Source organism: Sphaeramia orbicularis, chromosome 16, assembly GCF_902148855.1.
Source record: "Sphaeramia orbicularis chromosome 16, fSphaOr1.1, whole genome shotgun sequence".
Classification (NCBI taxonomy): domain Eukaryota; kingdom Metazoa; phylum Chordata; class Actinopteri; order Kurtiformes; family Apogonidae; genus Sphaeramia; species Sphaeramia orbicularis.
In genome coordinates this window covers 52,826,360-52,843,592 of record NC_043972.1, presented here as the reverse complement: position 1 = coordinate 52,843,592, position 17,233 = coordinate 52,826,360, and the positions used below count along the sequence as shown (strand labels likewise).

At 39.2% G+C, this 17,233-nt stretch overlaps 1 protein-coding gene across 1 annotated transcript in view; it reads right to left on the bottom strand.

The window, feature by feature from the left end:
• Positions 1–17,233, bottom strand: part of dpy19l1l (dpy-19-like 1, like (H. sapiens)) — a 57,152-nt gene that overhangs the window by 6,394 nt on the left and 33,525 nt on the right. Inside the window, 9 exon segments of the mRNA XM_030157619.1 lie at positions 379–553; positions 750–869; positions 1,263–1,287; positions 1,395–1,474; positions 5,209–5,280; positions 7,350–7,451; positions 8,493–8,573; positions 8,965–9,024; positions 12,910–12,996. Of these exon segments, the coding sequence (XP_030013479.1) occupies positions 379–553; positions 750–869; positions 1,263–1,287; positions 1,395–1,474; positions 5,209–5,280; positions 7,350–7,451; positions 8,493–8,573; positions 8,965–9,024; positions 12,910–12,996 (802 nt within the window).

Here is a 17,233-nt window from a genome sequence, read left to right as displayed (position 1 = left end):
CTGAACGGCAGCATAACCACTTCCAAAAATAGAGTATGGCAGCAGGGATGAAGAATTCAAAGTAGAGAGAGGCTAAAATTGCCCAGCATACTTCACAACATTTGAATACGGACATAAAATTGTGCCTAGTAGATAGTCAGGTAATGTTTCTATTCATTTGGCAAGTTTGGCAGCAATCGGGCCTGTGAAGGCTGAGGAAAATCCGTACAAATGCCCTCCTGTGCTGCAATATCGATGGGACACAACGTGTATTATATAGTAGGATGAGGAGTCAGAGCAGAGCAGCAGGGTCATGTCTGATGGAATCCTAACAGTGACCAGTAATTACAGCAGTCAATCACATACTTAATATAAAGTGCAGTACAAAACACTACTTGCCAGGCTGAGTGTTGTACTGTATCCAGTCTAAAAGCTCTTCCTGGGGAAGGTTGCTGAATTCTCCAATGATGGCCCACTGGCCCTGAAGGTTGGCCACTCCTTGTATGGCCATGACAGCCAACACAGCAAATACTGCAATCTGGTGCTTTAACTTCTCCCCAAACCAGCTAAATAACTGAAACAAACTCACAGGTTATGAAAGAGAAGAGAGCAGAGGACAGGTTGAGGTGAATAAATCTGTAACCTGAAATATGTTTAATGATCTGTTTTAATGTGAAACTTTAATGACCCAAAAAAGCTTATTTGTACAGACACAGTATGCAGTGTTTCCTAGCTTTCATTGTATACTTTCATCAAGGGACCAGACTGACCTGTTTGGAGCAGATTAGTGAGGCCATGATGCACATGTGAGGTGTCAGGAAGAGCTTAAGACGCATGATGAGGATGGCCAGGACAGCAAACGCCACCAGCTGCAGACTGTGATACACCAGCTGCAAAGAGACCAATTTAGGCAAAATCAAAAACACTACCTACACCGGGGCATTAAAGCAGTTATCTAGCAAACTTTTTAAACTTGTAGGCACTGTGACTGTGATGTGGAAATCAGAACTTTCATCTGCTCTGGGAGAGATATTAAGAGAAAATGGACGAGGCAGCCGAGACAGCTGACAAAAGGCAATGCAGTGAGATTTCACAGAAGAGACACTGCTTCATTTCACAGTGATGAGAAAAGGGATGAAATTCACCTAGGGACAAAAATCACTGAGTAGCTTTCACTGTGGTTGGAGGCATTATAAAATTTAACAGAAAAATTAAGCAAATGCGTAAAAATGTCTCAAAGCTCTTACTGAGGAAAAATACAAGAAGGGGATTTCATTACTTACCTCTCCTTTTGCAGCCATTTCAAATCTACAACAAAGCAGAGAACAATTAGACCATTAACCATTCATATTTCATTTTAAAGCATTTGGTAAGTGACAAGGTCAAGTGAAACTAGATGTAGCAAAGACGCTCACCCTACACCTTCATCAGCATCATCAGTCTTGTCAGCAGTCCTTGCACCAACCCTTTGGAAGTGGATTATTTCCTGGATAGTCTACACGTGGACATGAAGAGGATACATTACCTCAACCACATTAAAGATTCCCTTTGCTTATCGTTATTCAGACAAGCAGTCTTCTGTGTATGAAGATGTTTCTAGCAGCTTGCTCATGTACTGCATGCTATGCTTTGTCTAATCGCCTCATGTATTCTTAGCTTAGTGGAGGCAGGTGTAATGAGATTAGAGCATATACTGTACTTGCTGGCAGTTTCTCAAATTATTTACCCTCATCATGTTTTCCACTTTTAATAGTTCATGCAATATGACTCAAGAATATATTGCCATATTCATAATTTCTCAAAGCTAAAATTTATACAACATACAGGGTGGGGAAGCAAAATTTACAATGAACATTTAGCTGTTTTTTCTCAGCAGGCACTACGTCAGTTGTTTTGAAACCAAACATATATTGATGTCATAATCATACCTAACACTATTATCCATACCTTTTCAGAAACTTTTGCCCATATGAGTAATCAGGAAAGCAAACGTCAAAGAGTGTGTGATTTGCTGAATGCACTTGTCACACCAAAGGAGATTTCAAAAATAGTTGGAGTGTCCATAAAGACTGTTTATAATGTAAAGAAGAGAATGACTATGAGCAAAACTATTACGAGAAAGTCTGGAAGATACTATTAAAGAAGAATGGGAGAAATTGTCACCCGAATATTTGAGGAACACTTGCGCAAGTTTCAGGAAGAGTGTGAAGGCAGTTATTGAGAAAGAAGGAGGATACATAGAATAAAAACATTTTCTATTATATAAATTTTCTTGTGGCAAATAAATTCTCATGACTTTCAATAAACTAATTGGTCATACACTGTCTTTCAATCCCTGCCTCAAAATATTGTAAATTTTGCTTCCCCACCCTGTATATGACCCCATTTCCAGAAATGTTTGGACACTTTCTAAAATGCAGTAAAACCTAAGACCTGATTGAATTTCTTTGGAAGCCTTGAGTTTCCGTCATTGGTAGTTACTGTCTGAATCTCCTCTTCATGATGTACAGTGAAACCTCACAGTACAAAGTCCAGCACAAGCACTATATGACTATGAGGCCATAATGTAGGTACCAGACTTTGGGAAAAACATGTGGACTTGATAGCAGCTTATGTCTCTAAAATTCAATTTTCATTGATGGTTCCTTCACAAATACATTGCTGGTATTGCTGGTAAGCCATTTGGATGTCGATGCAGCCTCTGACCATCACAGAGGTTGCTTTTACTGCTAACAGTCTGGATGGTCTTCATCTTCGACATGCACGACCCAACGTCCATTTGTCCTGAAAACCAGCTGAAACACAGGATACAGCACACACTTCCTTCTAGTGCAACACTCTTTCGGGTGACATTCCTAGATGCAGCTACTGGGCAGGGTTTGTTCTTCTAACAAATGAAACGAGTGGTGCCAGGCACAACAAACCCCGCCCCTTGTATGTATTATAGCTTATTTTGACATGAATCCAGCTGATGTCATCATGTCCATGCGAGTGGTGATGTCAGCATATCAACTGCCTCTATACAGGGTACATCAGAAAAAAGCAGACTCTAAGAAAAAAAACACATAAAACCAAAATGCGAAGACAATTTGAAAATCTGGTCATATGTGTTTCTTGACCATGTAATTCTCCCTTGATTGACACCAGTGTCCTGGGTCAGTTTTCATGCTTCAGTGAACACGGCTAATTTGAATTGTGCAAAATAAAAGTCTTTTGCGCATGGAAGTGTAAGGGTTAATATGAGATCTGTCGCCATGGATGACCAGTTCCATTGGTCTTTTACTTGCATACATAAAACACGGAAAAAATAATTACTTGTTAACCCCCTACCATTGATACAAAGATTTCACATTAATGAAATGTTTGGGTCTATCATGCCAAACACAAGTGGTAAATGCTGTTAGTGAGGATTCTTTCTGTACTAATTATAATACTTATAACAGGGGGTGGGGTAGGGTTTGTCAGCCGGTTTCCATACTAATTATAACACTTATAATGGGGTGTGTGTGTGTTCATACAGGGTGATGCGGAAGTAAAAGTGAAACTTAACAGCGTTACTAATTACTCTATGTTTGTGAAGCTCACCTTTTCTGTACCTCCTGAATCTTCGCAAACTTTAATTTGAGGGGGTAGGACATTTGGTAGGACATTTGTCCTGGCCTATTATGCATATGTATAATAAGCCTAATGCGAAGGTGATGATTTTTTTTTTTTTTTGGTGTCGCGGCAAGGATTTTGCCATGGCGCTGCACCACAGCAAATCCTTACCAGCGGAAACGCTGATACAGCGTCCGTGGTGCACTCGGACAAGGTTGCAACATGACGTAGGGAAGTCACAAGTCATTGGTGTTCAAGTCGAGTTGCAAGTCTTTTTACATCTTGTCAAGTCAAGTCTAAAGTAATCAAATTAATGACTCGAGTCCACATCTCTGGTGTGTTCAAACTATAGGGGGATCACATTCCTCAGCCTCCCCAGTAAGGTCTACGCCAGAGTACTGGAGAACAGGGTACGATTGGTAGTTGAACCTCAGATTGAGGAGGAGCACTGCGGTTTTCCTCCCAGACGTGGAACCATGGACCAGCTCTATACCCTTGTTAGGGTGCTGGAGGGGGCATGGGAGTTTGCCCATCCAGTCCACATGTGTTTTGTGAATCTGGAGAAGGCTTACAACCGTGTCCCCAGGGGCATCCTGTGGGGGGTGCTCCAGGAGTACAGGGTGGATGGCCCCTTGCCAGTGGCCATTCAGTCCCTGTACCGAAGGAGTGTGGGCCAGGTCTGTGTAGCTGGTAATAAGTCGGACCTGCTCCTGGTGAGGGTTGGACTCCACCAGGGCTGCCCTTTGTCACCGGTTCTGTTCAAAACTTTCATGGACAGAATTTCTAGGCACAGCTGGGCAAGGGATGGGGTCAAGTTTGGTGGTGGGAGGATCTTGTCTCTGCTTTTTGTGGATGATGTGGTCCGCTTAGCTTCATTGAGCAGTGACCCCCAGCTCTCGCTGGGACAGTTCACAGCCAAGTGTGAAGCGGCTGGGATGAAAATCAGCAACTCCAAGTCTGAGGCCATGGTCCTCAGCCGGAAAAGGGTACAGTGCCCACTCCGGGTCTGGGAGGAAGTCCTGCCTCAGGTGGAGGAGTATCTCGGGATCTTATTCACGAGTGAGGGTAGGATGGAGCGGGAAGTTGACAGGTGGATTGGGGCGGCATCTGCAGTGATACGGATGCTAAACCGTAGTGGTGAAGACAGAGCTAAACTGAAAGGTGAAGCTCTCAATTTACCAGTAGATCTACATTCCCACCCTCAACTATGGTGATGAGCTCTGGGTATAAACCCAATTTGGTATGAATTCAACCAACCGTTTCGCTGCTACAGGCACTAGAAATTTCGCCCATTATAAGTAAATGGGGAAAAAAAAGATTTAAAAAATTCATAAAAAATTTGCTGCTGGAGTGTTAACAAACAAACCAAACCAAAAACAATGCTCCTAGCCTCCCCTTTGGGGGGCGGGGTGATAAGGTGAGCTCATACTGTCTACAATGAAATACAAGTCAAACTACATTTTAATATCATTCAGTTTACTCTTTTTCCATACTGTCAGCTTCTTATTTGATATTGTGAATAAATACAACTCATCATATGCAATACTTTTGATGAATACTTCGATGAGCTGCTTCTGAATATACTTCATTATGCCTGTTGTTTTGTCAAAAATATAAGAAAAGAACACTTACCCTCCAGGCAATGAGAGCAGCCACAAGAACATTGATTGGCAGCAGCATTGTCTTGAGGTAACGTATGACAGTCTGAGACACACAAACAGATGCATGTATAAGGCAAGGAGGATGAGACAGGGCGTGTTCATTTTATAAAAGAAGTATATAAACATCCTGACATTCACAACATGCAAATGCAAAAAAAAATTAAAGCCGCAAGCGACATCTAAAGGCCCTCGCCACAGGCACGTCCAGTAGAAGTATGTCCATCGTTCAGCCGGTGGCGCTCTAGCACCAAATTTCAATGTCTTCTGATGAATGGGTGTAGGCCTGGGAGATTGACAACTGATTCAAATTTGAGGCAGATCTTTGGTTTTATGTCCAAACTAAAGAAATTGTAGTATAAGTAAATCTGTAGGGGGCGCTATGTAGCTAAAATTGAATTTCTTCCTTTGAATGTGTGTAGACCTGCGAGATTTACCACTGAGTCAAATTTGAGCCAAATCGGTGTTCGTATGTTTGAATTAATGCAATTTTCGTGAAGGTAAATTTGTAGGGGGTGCTATTTAGCGAAATGTCATTTTCTTTTGATAAATGGGTGTAGGCCTAGGAGATTGACAACTGATTCAAATTTGAGCCAAATTGGTGTTTGTATTTCTAATGTGAAGTAATTTTTGTAAAGGTAAAATTGTAGGGGGTGCTATGGCACCGAATTTCAAATTTTTCTGATAAATGGGTGTAGGCCTGAGAGATAGACGTCTGAGTCAAATTTGAGCCAAATCGGTGCTCATATGTCCGAACTGAAGCAATTTTAATAAAAAAATAAAAAAATATAAAAAAAATTTGTAGGGGGCGCTGTAGTGCAAAATTTCAGTTTCTTTTGACAAATAGGTGTAGGCCTGGGAGACAGATGTCTGAGTCAAATTTAAGCCAAATCGGTGTTCGTATGTCCGAACTGATGTCATTTTTGTAAATGTACATTTGTAGGGGGCGCTATAGTGCGAAATTTCAATTTCTTTCAATAAATGGGTGTAGGCCTGGGAGATGGACGTCTGAGTCAAATTTCAGCCAAATCGGTGTTTGTATGTCTGAGCTGAAGCAATTTTTGAGATGGCAAATTTTCGAAAAAACTTCGCAAAGTTTGTAACCTCGTCGCACAAAAACGGTGACACCGATTCAAAAAATTCGGATGACTTTTGATGTCCCACTTCTCTAGATACTGTACACTGATTTTGAGCTCATTCGGCCAAATGGCTTAGTAGGAGATAGTTAAAATACAAAGTCAGCGAAAACGCTGACTCAGCATTTTGGAAATTTCAATCCAATATGGCCGACTAAGGGTTGGTTTAGGGGCGTGGCCATAATATTTTTTGTTTGTCTCCTCATGATGAATCTGTGTGCCAATTTTTGTGGCTCTACGACAAACTTTATGTTGGACGAGCTCCCATTGGCGCAATGCATTTCCACTTTTCAAGGGGGCGCTGCCGCAACATTTCTTTAGCGACCTCTACGAAACCTATATGTAAATTCAATTTCTCGCACTTCTGAATTTTAGGCAAAATTTGGTGAGTTTTCGTAAATGTTCAGAGGGTCAAAATTAAGCTCAAAGAGCAGGAGAAAAATAAGAATCTGAGCAAGAACAATATAGCCGTTTCTATGGCAACCACATATTTGGCCTTATTTGAAAGCTGTCGAGCTCCCCCACATGTCTGTCTCAGTGCCGTGAATGTGAATATGTGTGAGAGTGGTGACAGTGGCGAATGGCGACCGCGTCACTGCTGATTTTGTCCCCATGCGCCCACTGCAGACTCAATAGGCCCTGCGCCGGCTTTACTCGGCTCGGGCCTAAAAATGCTGTGTCACCCAGAATGATTCACAAAATGACATCACATTGTGTTGTGAGCTGTTTTCTTCCTATTCCATGGATGTGGCTTCCTGTATGCTGAGGCCTATCCCTACCTCTTTGATATGAAACAGCATGTATTTTCTATTTCTGACATCTCCACTAGAGGCAAAGTGTCATTTTGAAGGCAAAGGTTTGATGAGAGGTTGACAAAAACCCACCCGGAGGCTGGTATTTTAGTTCTCATCATACTGTGTGAGGCAGCTTGAGCAGAAATGTAAGGTGGAATGGACAGACTTTTTTTTTTTTTTTTTACCTCGAACTCCATGAAGTCGAATTCAGCTGCACACGTGTACATCATAGTGTGGAAATCCTTGTAACTTGTGAACTTAGACTTGATCAAGCCGCTGATGTGGGCCTTGGAAAAACAAAACAATATAGAGATGATTAAACGCACAGTCGTAGCAGCAAAATACTAGTTGAACTTGAATGTGTATACACACACACACACACACACACACACACATATATATAGACACACAGGGTATCCCAAAAATGTATACACACTTTCAATAATTGTAAAGTAGGTGTTTTATTAAAATTCATTTAATTTTCAAAATGTAGTAGCATTTACAAACATCATTTTATTGTTTTGTCACCGCCTGTTCTCAAACTGAGATCTGTTCTGGTCCAGACACTGCTGACAACACCAAGCAATGGATTCGCACACATCACGAAAATATTTCCTTGGTGTTTGCGTGCATTCACGTTCAATGGCTGCTCTCAATTCAGCGACTATTGCAGGTCTCATAGCATAGACTTTGTCTTTTAGGTTAACCCATAAAAAAAAAAAATCTAGTGGTGTGAGGTCTGGTGAACGTAGAGGATATTCAACGAAACCCCTCCATCCAATCCACCTGTTTGGCAAGTTCACATTTAAGCTTAGCACAGGCTACTATAAGTTAGACTGACTTCCTGGACAGGTCAGAACTGACTTCTGAGAGAGGGCGAAGCTTCGTTTGTCAGTTTCTAATTGTGCACTATAAAGGAAGGCCTGATTGACAACCAATCCATTCTCCACGAATTTCTTTATCGTTTATGCCTCCACGACAACTTAACCATCAAATATTTGACAGCAAGCAGGTAAAGACCATTAACTTCATAGACTAAGTTGAAAATAAGTTAAAAGCTCTGACAATGACCTCAAGTTTTCATATTGAATTTTCCGTAAGCATCTTCTAAAACACCACAGGATGCCATAGTTTAGTTTCTGATATTTGCAAATTTCACTTGCTATGAACAACAGTATTAGTTAGAAAATTACATTAATGGCATTAAACCAGAAGCAACATTACAACTACCCTGAAACAGAAGACTGAAACGGGTGGCATGGCATAATGTCCATGGTATAAAGATAGACATTTAGAGTTAGGTAAGTTTTACAGTTAAGGTAACTTACATCATCAGAGGCACCAAAGACTGTGGACAGCATAAATTTTAGCAGAACTGTGGAGCTGACCCAAGCCAAACCCTGCATTAGCTGGAAGGAAGAAGAGGGGAACAGATCTGCAATTTGATATATACACACACCCTAAACTCAGACAGAAACCTGCAAACAAACACATCAATCAAAATCTCACATATGTAACCAGCTTGCCTTCAGCGTAAGTTCAAAGCCAAGCCAGCAAACTATAGTGATGTGTGTACGCAGCCCAAACAACTCAAACGGTACTGCCACTGGTTTCCCTTTTTTAGCTGAAATGTACAGGTCTTACTGAGAGCTGGGTGCCTTAATATGTTGTTTGTTTTGAATAGGCTTTTTAATAGAAAACTGCATTTTTAGCATCTAAGTACTTAAACAATATCATCATTAGACCATTTGGTCAATTAATCTGAACAAAAGAGCAAAGGAGAGGAAGACTTTTTCATACCCAGATGATGATGCCAGGTTTGAAGACCTGAGCAAATTGATCCCTCAGTGCAATGATAACCTGGAAAACAAGAAGAAAAAATTAAAATGTTTTTTTTCATTCCACATGTCACCACCCTGAGCTGTGGCTATTAAACATAATCACTGCACTCTACAAATTAGGGTTACAACAGCATTGTAATTAATGTCAGTAATCATAAGCTTTGATTTGGCCTCACTGATTTGAGATTTTTATGCACATCCTCATTGGGGTTATTTTCACCTAACTGTGTTATCTCTCATTTTTCCTATACATGGAGTATCAGCTTAGCTGGGTGTCATGTCTATCAGCTGGAAGTGCAATCTGCTGTTTGCTGAAATAGGCTGATAGACTAAGTTTTAAAAAGGAAGAGTGGAGGGTGAAGACTCACTCAAGGAGACTGTCAAGGGCCTAGATAGTTGATGAAATACACTAAAATCATTTAATACCGACTGAAAGAAGAGACTTTTTCACTGTACAAACCAGTGCGATCACTGTTTTTCCTTTCTTGCTTTTTTTTTTTTTTTTTGAGGATTCATTTTTATTTTAGAGCTGTATCTGGATTGATTATTTTTGAATAAATCATTATTTCTTTTTTGCATTTACTAAGGGATTAAGTCTTTCCTCTGTGGTCAGTTTTGTGTTTGAAAAGACATAAGTATTGCTACTTGTGTATGAAATTCATGTTGTGTGGTGTTTGGTGACAATTCCATGAACTCAGATATCTCCATTATTACTTTACACATTACATTATTACATGGTCACACACATTTATAGTTATAAATGTCACTCAGTATGGACAATGTGTTGATCCTCATCTACAGTTGCAATCAGAAATATTAAGCCCCTCACCTCAAAATACATTTTAGTGATGTAGATGAGAGATAATGACAATAAATGACAAAAAGCCTCATTAAACAAAAAAGTATTGATTGATAGATATTTGAGTTTTTTTCGATGACAGAAGTTGACTTAAATTTGACGTTTGAAGGAAAAATGTAACTCTTTTAACATATGTGCATTTGCAGTATTATTCAGCCCTTCAGCTTAAGTTCTCAGCTTTTTTTGTAACGAATGTTCTCAGTAAGTGCTGACAAGCCTCTTTACACATGTTGATCTCAATCTTTCCCTATTCTTTACATGCAAAATCCTCTAACTCAGTGGTGTTTGATGGCTTCCATGCTGCAACTGCCTTCAGTAAATCCCACCTAAAAGTTTCAATGAGATTCAAATCTTGTGACTGAGAAGGCCAGGACAGCCCAGGATCTCTTTCTCAGACAAACTTTGCTCGACTTGGAGGTATGCTTGGGATCACTGTCTTACTGGAAAGTCCAATGATCACAAAGCTTTTAATTTGTCAACAGTGGGCATCAACCATGATGCCCATGATAAAGACTGCCAGAACGTTGCCAATCCTGCTGCAAAAAAGAGCCCGACATCACTGGCGACCCACCTCCATGCTGTACTGTAGGGATGGTGTGCTTTGGTCTATCGGCTTGACATTTCACACACCAGACATAATACTACTCCATATGTCCCAAGAGTTCCAGTTCGGTCAGTTCCAAACAGTACAGTTTCATTAGGCCACAGAACTGTCTCCCACAGCTCTGTAGTCTAATCCAAATTTCTTCCAGCATATTCTAGTCAACATTTGATGTTCTTTATGTTAACAGGTGGAGTGCATCCTGGAGTCCAGCCATGAAGTTCTTGTTTGACTTATAGTTGCCACTGGGACACTTCATGAGGTCATCCTGTAGGTGACTCGCAGTGATACAGGCATTTCTCTTAGTCGTCCTGACTACGTTGCTAAGAGCCCTTGATGAAATTTTTGACTTTCTTCCATGGCCAGGTACATTGCAGCTATTCCATAAGTTCTAAATTTCCATAAAATGCTCCCAAAAGTGTCCCTTGGATTGTGAAAAGTTTTTGGAAATGTTCTTATATCCAAGGCCCTTCAGATTTGATGGAAAAATCTCCTCTCTTTTAGCTTTTGTGGAAACTCATTTATCTTTCCCATGATTGCAACTCATCTTCACAATTGAAGCAATTGAAGAATCTTTATAGTTACCCAAGGCTTAATTATGTTTCAACTTCACTTTAGGCCATAAAAAACTGCCAGAAAGCTTTAAAAACAACAATATTTTATAGGGGTTGAATAATTGTGGCATGGCTACATTAAAAACATATACTGTAACACACAAATACAATATCATGCATTTTCTGTGGTGATTTTACATATCACTCAACTCATATAGAAGTCATCCAAAGAAGAATGTTACACTTTGAAAACACTTCAGTTGATAAATCCTTAAAGTCTTTGGGGGTTTGAATATTTGTGATTGCAACTGTAGGTTCAACTTGGGAAGTTCTTGGACAAGTTCTTTTGGAATTGACTTTGGCCTTTACTCCCAAGTCAAATTGGAGCTGATGCGTCAAATTGGGACATCAATGTTGACCTACATTTTTCAGGTCTATTGTTGCGTTTCCACTACATGGTACCAGATCGGCTCCACTCAACTCGACTCGGCCTTTCTGCGTTTCCATTACAAGAAAGGACTTGGCATCTGGTACTCGGTACTAGTTTTTTGGTATCACCTCTGCTGAGGTTCCAGGACTGGGGACCAGATACTAAAACGTGATGTCTACACACTGCAGACCACTGATTGGTCAGAGAGTTGTCTCTGTGACCCGCCGTTTTACAAAAAACAGATGTCAAAGTTTACAGTAAATGTAGCGGTAGGTTAATCCACATGATGACAGCCCGCAAAACTACACCATTCAGTCAGGAGATTCAGTCTTTGGTGGCTGACGTAAAAAATCAGCATGAGTTTGACGAAACAACATGCAACAAGCGAGTTTAACAGCAACTCTCTGAGCAGACAACATGGAAGTAACGTGGTATGACGGTATGACGTCCAGGTACTGTAAAGTCGGTCGTATCCTGTCATGGAAACGGTCTCAAGGAATAGTATCTGGTATCCGAGTCGAGTCGAGTCGAGCCGGTTCCATGTAGTGAAAACGCGGCATTTGTACGAGAAGCTTGCACAGTTGAGGTGAGGGGATAGTGATACTGTAATGGAGCAGTGAGCAACAGGGGTATAGGTGCAGGGCAGTCCTCAATATCTAAAGGGATGGCCAAGGTGTGATTACAATGTTCAGCATTGGTCTTGTTCATCATATCGTCCAAATCAACTGAAACTGCAAACACTATATAATATTTTAATCCTACGGACAGGTGCTCGTTATTATGTATCTAATGTTCAGTTTGATTTTTCACTTAGGAAAATCTTTATGGAAACACCAAAATTTGAAAAAAACAAAAAACAACAAAACACCCCCCCCCCCCCCCCCCAAAAAAAACCCAAAACAAACAAAAACAAAAACAAAAAAACAAAAAAAAAAACTTTATGGATTTTGCAAAAACACAAATCATGCTTTTTTACCATTTTCCCCAAAAGTAAATGTCATATAAGAAATGATAACACCATTTTCCAATAAATTCTGATGTAGTAAACATTTAACACGTTATTGACTAGATGGTAGCTGCTTATTCCCCGATATTCTGAAACATGTCTGGTACAACAGCTCGTGATGAGAAGTTTAAATTATTTTTCCATTTCATTTCTAAGAATGGTTGAGATGGAAAACACCAACTGCGCACTCTGCATATTCTACTCACTTTATTAAAGCCATGTGTAATGTAGCTTACAGTTCTACTTCGTGGTAACACAATGCAGTCCAGACCAGTTCATAGAAATGCATGTCATTCACATTTTTAGTTTTGTAACTTTTCAAAAGTTTAGTTTTGAATTTGCTTAACATTTTGTGGAACCACTGATTGTTAGTGATCGATAAGTAAACTTACGTAACATTTAGTGAATACAGTGAGTGTAGTGAGTGGTAGTGCATCATAGTGAACATACTCACCCAGATAGAAACAAGTGAAGAGGCATAGAACGATGTGAGGAGCATGGAGTTGCCAAACATTAGGACAAAGCACACGCCAAGAGTGATCTGCAGTAAGAGACAGGAGAACTCGTTTACAATGTTATGGACTGTAGAATGCAGTACATGCAACTGCAGCAAGTGTTCATAAGCTTCATCACCGTTATGTGCCTGTGGAATTATACATCATGCTCATGGAGATTCAGAGGTATAGGAGCTTTTGGATGTTTACAGTGGTCTCACAAACACATTCAGCTATATTTTACTGCTGCCTTCAAAAAAACACCTTCAGTTTTCCAGCAATAAGACCTTTTTGTGACTATGTAGCAGAATACACTGCTATTTAAAGCAGCTGTTCAACTCAATGCAGAGCCACTCAGATGAAATAATCCTTTTTCAGTGAGGTCCAAGGCTTAATCCTAAGGTGAATACTGAAATAATGGAACACACAGAACACAGCTTTAAAAAAATAAAAAATAAAAAATAAAACAACAACAACAACAACAACAACAACAACAACAACAAAAAAACAACGCATCAGAATATCAATACTGATAGTAAATTCATTCTACAGGATTGTTTTGAGTGTTCTTAGAAATTACACTTTTTCACAATTCTCTTCCATATTATAGACAAACCATTTTACTAGTATTTGGGCCCAGTAGAGGATGACGAAGTCAGAATTTCTTAATTGCTATACTGAAAAATTAAAAAATAAACATAAATTTTGAGTTTGTCCTTTATAACTTTCACTTTTGATTTTTTTTATCTTAAAATATGAGAGAACAGTAATTTCCACAGCACAGCAAAAAAAAGTTCCTAATATTTTCAAATATTTAATGTCACAACATTTAATTCTGTTATATTTTTGACACGGAGGTGAACCTAGACCCGAACAACTGAAACAGCCCCAGATCTGAATCTGCATCTGAACTATTAACTGAGTTAATCCAGGTGCAGACTTTTTTGGCTAGGTAGTGTACTATGGTACATTAGGGTAGTGCCACAAGTAGTTTATGTTCTATTTAGAGCTAAGCAATGTGATAAAAATGTTTATATTCAACATTTTCCAAGCATTTTCTACATAAAGTATGTAAAAACAAAAACAAAAGATTTTTAGGGATGTTTAACCAGCAAATGAATTTTATCACTATTTCGATTCTTTCAAACCAAATTTCCAGAGGTTTAATGTTGGATACTGATAAGAGGAGGGTCTTCTGTTCAAATGCAGGGTTTAAACTACTCTTGCACTCAGCCAGGCTTTGTATCATTTCTTCCTGTCTCCCTCCTCCTTGACAGTTAGATGTTATTGTTATTGCAACAAACAGCTGTCAGAAAAACATGTCGCCTTCAATAAAAGAAGAAACTGATAGGGTTGGGAGCATATGACTCCGATGGATATGACAAGCTGGAACCTATTGTTGATACCTGTTCATGGCAAAGCATCTAACTGTGTCCAGCCTCTTTATCAGCACTGTAGGTCACAGAGGACACACACCTGTTTTCTGTGTGTGAGGTTTCTCCTCCTCAAACACACAGCTAAATTCGTAGTTGGCAGGCTCTGTTAAATTATGCAGAGCCATATGTCTTCCTCTGACACAAATCTCCACTATCTCACCACAAAGGGTCCTCTCCTTATCTGAGCAGTACACAGTCCCTGGCTAACAGCCCTGCATGCTGAGGGGATTAGGGGGAAAGAATGCAGACGAGATGGACAAACAGCCACAATAACACACACCTTCGCACATTCTCCTCAAAACACAGACATACTTTTGTCCTTGGCAGAGTGAATTTGGAACTGTGCACGCCCACATATAATCTTTCATTTGAAAGACTTTTCTCAAGCATGCAGTATCATCTGCACTCTAAAGTTAGCCCTGTGGCCTCTGGTGTGCTGTCTTAACGGGATGTACAGATGAATGTGAAATCGTCCCAGCCTGAGGACAAAGGAGCTGAGCTAGATAAAGGCAGCCGAAGCAGAGCACATAAGGACAGCGGATTGAGGACAGACTGCGTTCAGCTTCTGGATTGTTTCAACATTGCCATCACATGTGGACAACTTTGACAAGTGATCATGACAACCAGATGAGTTGCAATGACGGGATATTTTGAAAATGCTAAACTATTAGTACATCCTATTTTTTACATAGTAAATTAGATTAAAGTACAACTCTGGAAAAAATTAAGAGACCACTGCAATTTCTTCTGAAACCAACATATCTGCATGTATGACAGCCATTCCATTCCTGTGTATGTTGAATTCCAAAACAAGCACATGTTATTCTACTTAATAAACACCTGATCCAGGTCTTATTTAAGAAGGAGAAGTAAAAACCACTACTGTGGCCATCACCATCTTCTTAAACAGGACTAGCTGGGTGGCAAAAACAGTGTTATTAGTACAGCAAAAGTAAGTGGAATCAAAAAATAACAATTAAAAACTACTTGACTTCTGCTCTGACAATGTTCCCAAACTCTGAGGACTGTTTTTTCTATAAGGACAATGCTCCTTGCCTCAGCTAGGTCAATAAAGGTGTGGATGATGGATCACCAGATGAAGACCCTGTCATGGCCAGTCCAATCTCCCAACCTGAACCCACTTTGAAAACTTCTGGAACATAATCAAGAGGAAGATGGATGGTCACAAGCCATCAAACATTGCTGAGCTTCTTGAATTTCTATGCCAGGAGCTGCATAAAGCCATCCAAAAACAATGGTGGAGAACCAAGACACGTGACAGCTGTCATTGAAAATCACGGTTATTCCACCAAATATTAATTTCTGAACTTTTCCCAGGTTACAACATTACTATTGTGTTGTTTAGAAATGAATATCAGCTAAAAATTACTTAAGGGGTCAAATGAGTGGCCATTTTTGTAAATAAAAAAAAAGTTATAAGAAATGCATAGAACTGTGTTGAAATAATGCTAATATATTTGTGCACAGACCACTGATATTATTTCACAGTGGAAGCTATATTTTCAGAAATATTGTATTTTGAATAGCACGTGTATGTGAAAACTTCTGCTGGTGGACGGACGTGACAGTGGACGGATGTGACATTACCCATGATGATCTGGTCAGTACCAGTACTTTATTAGTAGTAAACTTATATACTTACTATTGCTAATTATCCACTTATTCATAAATGTTAGTATTGTGGATCTAAAACAATAACAGCTTAACAAAAACACAAAATATGGCAGTGGACGGATGTGACATGGTTGTTACGGATCCCATCATACAGATGCTCGGCAGCCATGCCACCGTTTCCAGAAATGATCCCTGTGCAAAAACTAGTATCATAATTATTGATTGTATAGTTTATCATCATACTAAAGAATAAATAACAATATAGAATTGTTATTTCTTTATAAAAATGCTTATTATTAGAAAACTGTTGATTTAAAAAGGGATGTGTGATATTCTTAATGTATGTATTCGCATAACATAAGCAGGATGGATCAGCACGATACTCCATATTGCAACCTGCAAAAATAAAACATGTGATGTGTAGTATATAATCTTGTAAGAAAAATTGGGGAATCTAAAATAATAGAATATTTATTTTCAGGTCAATTCAGTTACAATATAACTTGGCCATTTGCGACATGAAAATATAGCATTAATTGCGATGAAACTGGACATTTTTGACCTGAAAACATAGTTCATATGACCATCAACATGTTGCAACATAACTGAAATCCTGTAAATTTGCATAACTTGCACTTACCAACACAAAGTTCCTTTGGGGATTCACTTATATTGATTTCTTATGCACAAAGACATAAATAAGACCTCTAAGCAAATTTTAGCCGATATAAACTTGCTTTCTTTGCATTATTTGAGGTCTAAAAACACTGCATCTTTTTGTTATTTTGACCATGTATCATGTTCTGCAAATACATGCACTAAATAACAATATTCTTATTTGGAATTTGGGAGAAATGTTGTTGGTAGTTTAGAGAATAAAACAAAAATGTTCATTTTACCCAAACACATACCTACCAGAGAAAGTGATAGTTTTGTAGTGGTGTCATTTTTCTTCCAGAGCTGTATATTATCTGATGATGCATCAGTAATACATTAATATGTTAACTAGTTGTCAACTATGGAGTAGACTGCCAACTATTTTGAAAAGTGATTCATCAGGACAAGTAATTAAAATAGTCTATTAAAATCTATGACTAGCTTCTTACACGTGAATATTTTCTCATTTCTTTCTTCCTAAAGAGGAGACTGAACACCTTTGGATTGTGGACCAAACTCAGAAGTTCATCTTCACATCATCTTTGGCTTTGAGAGC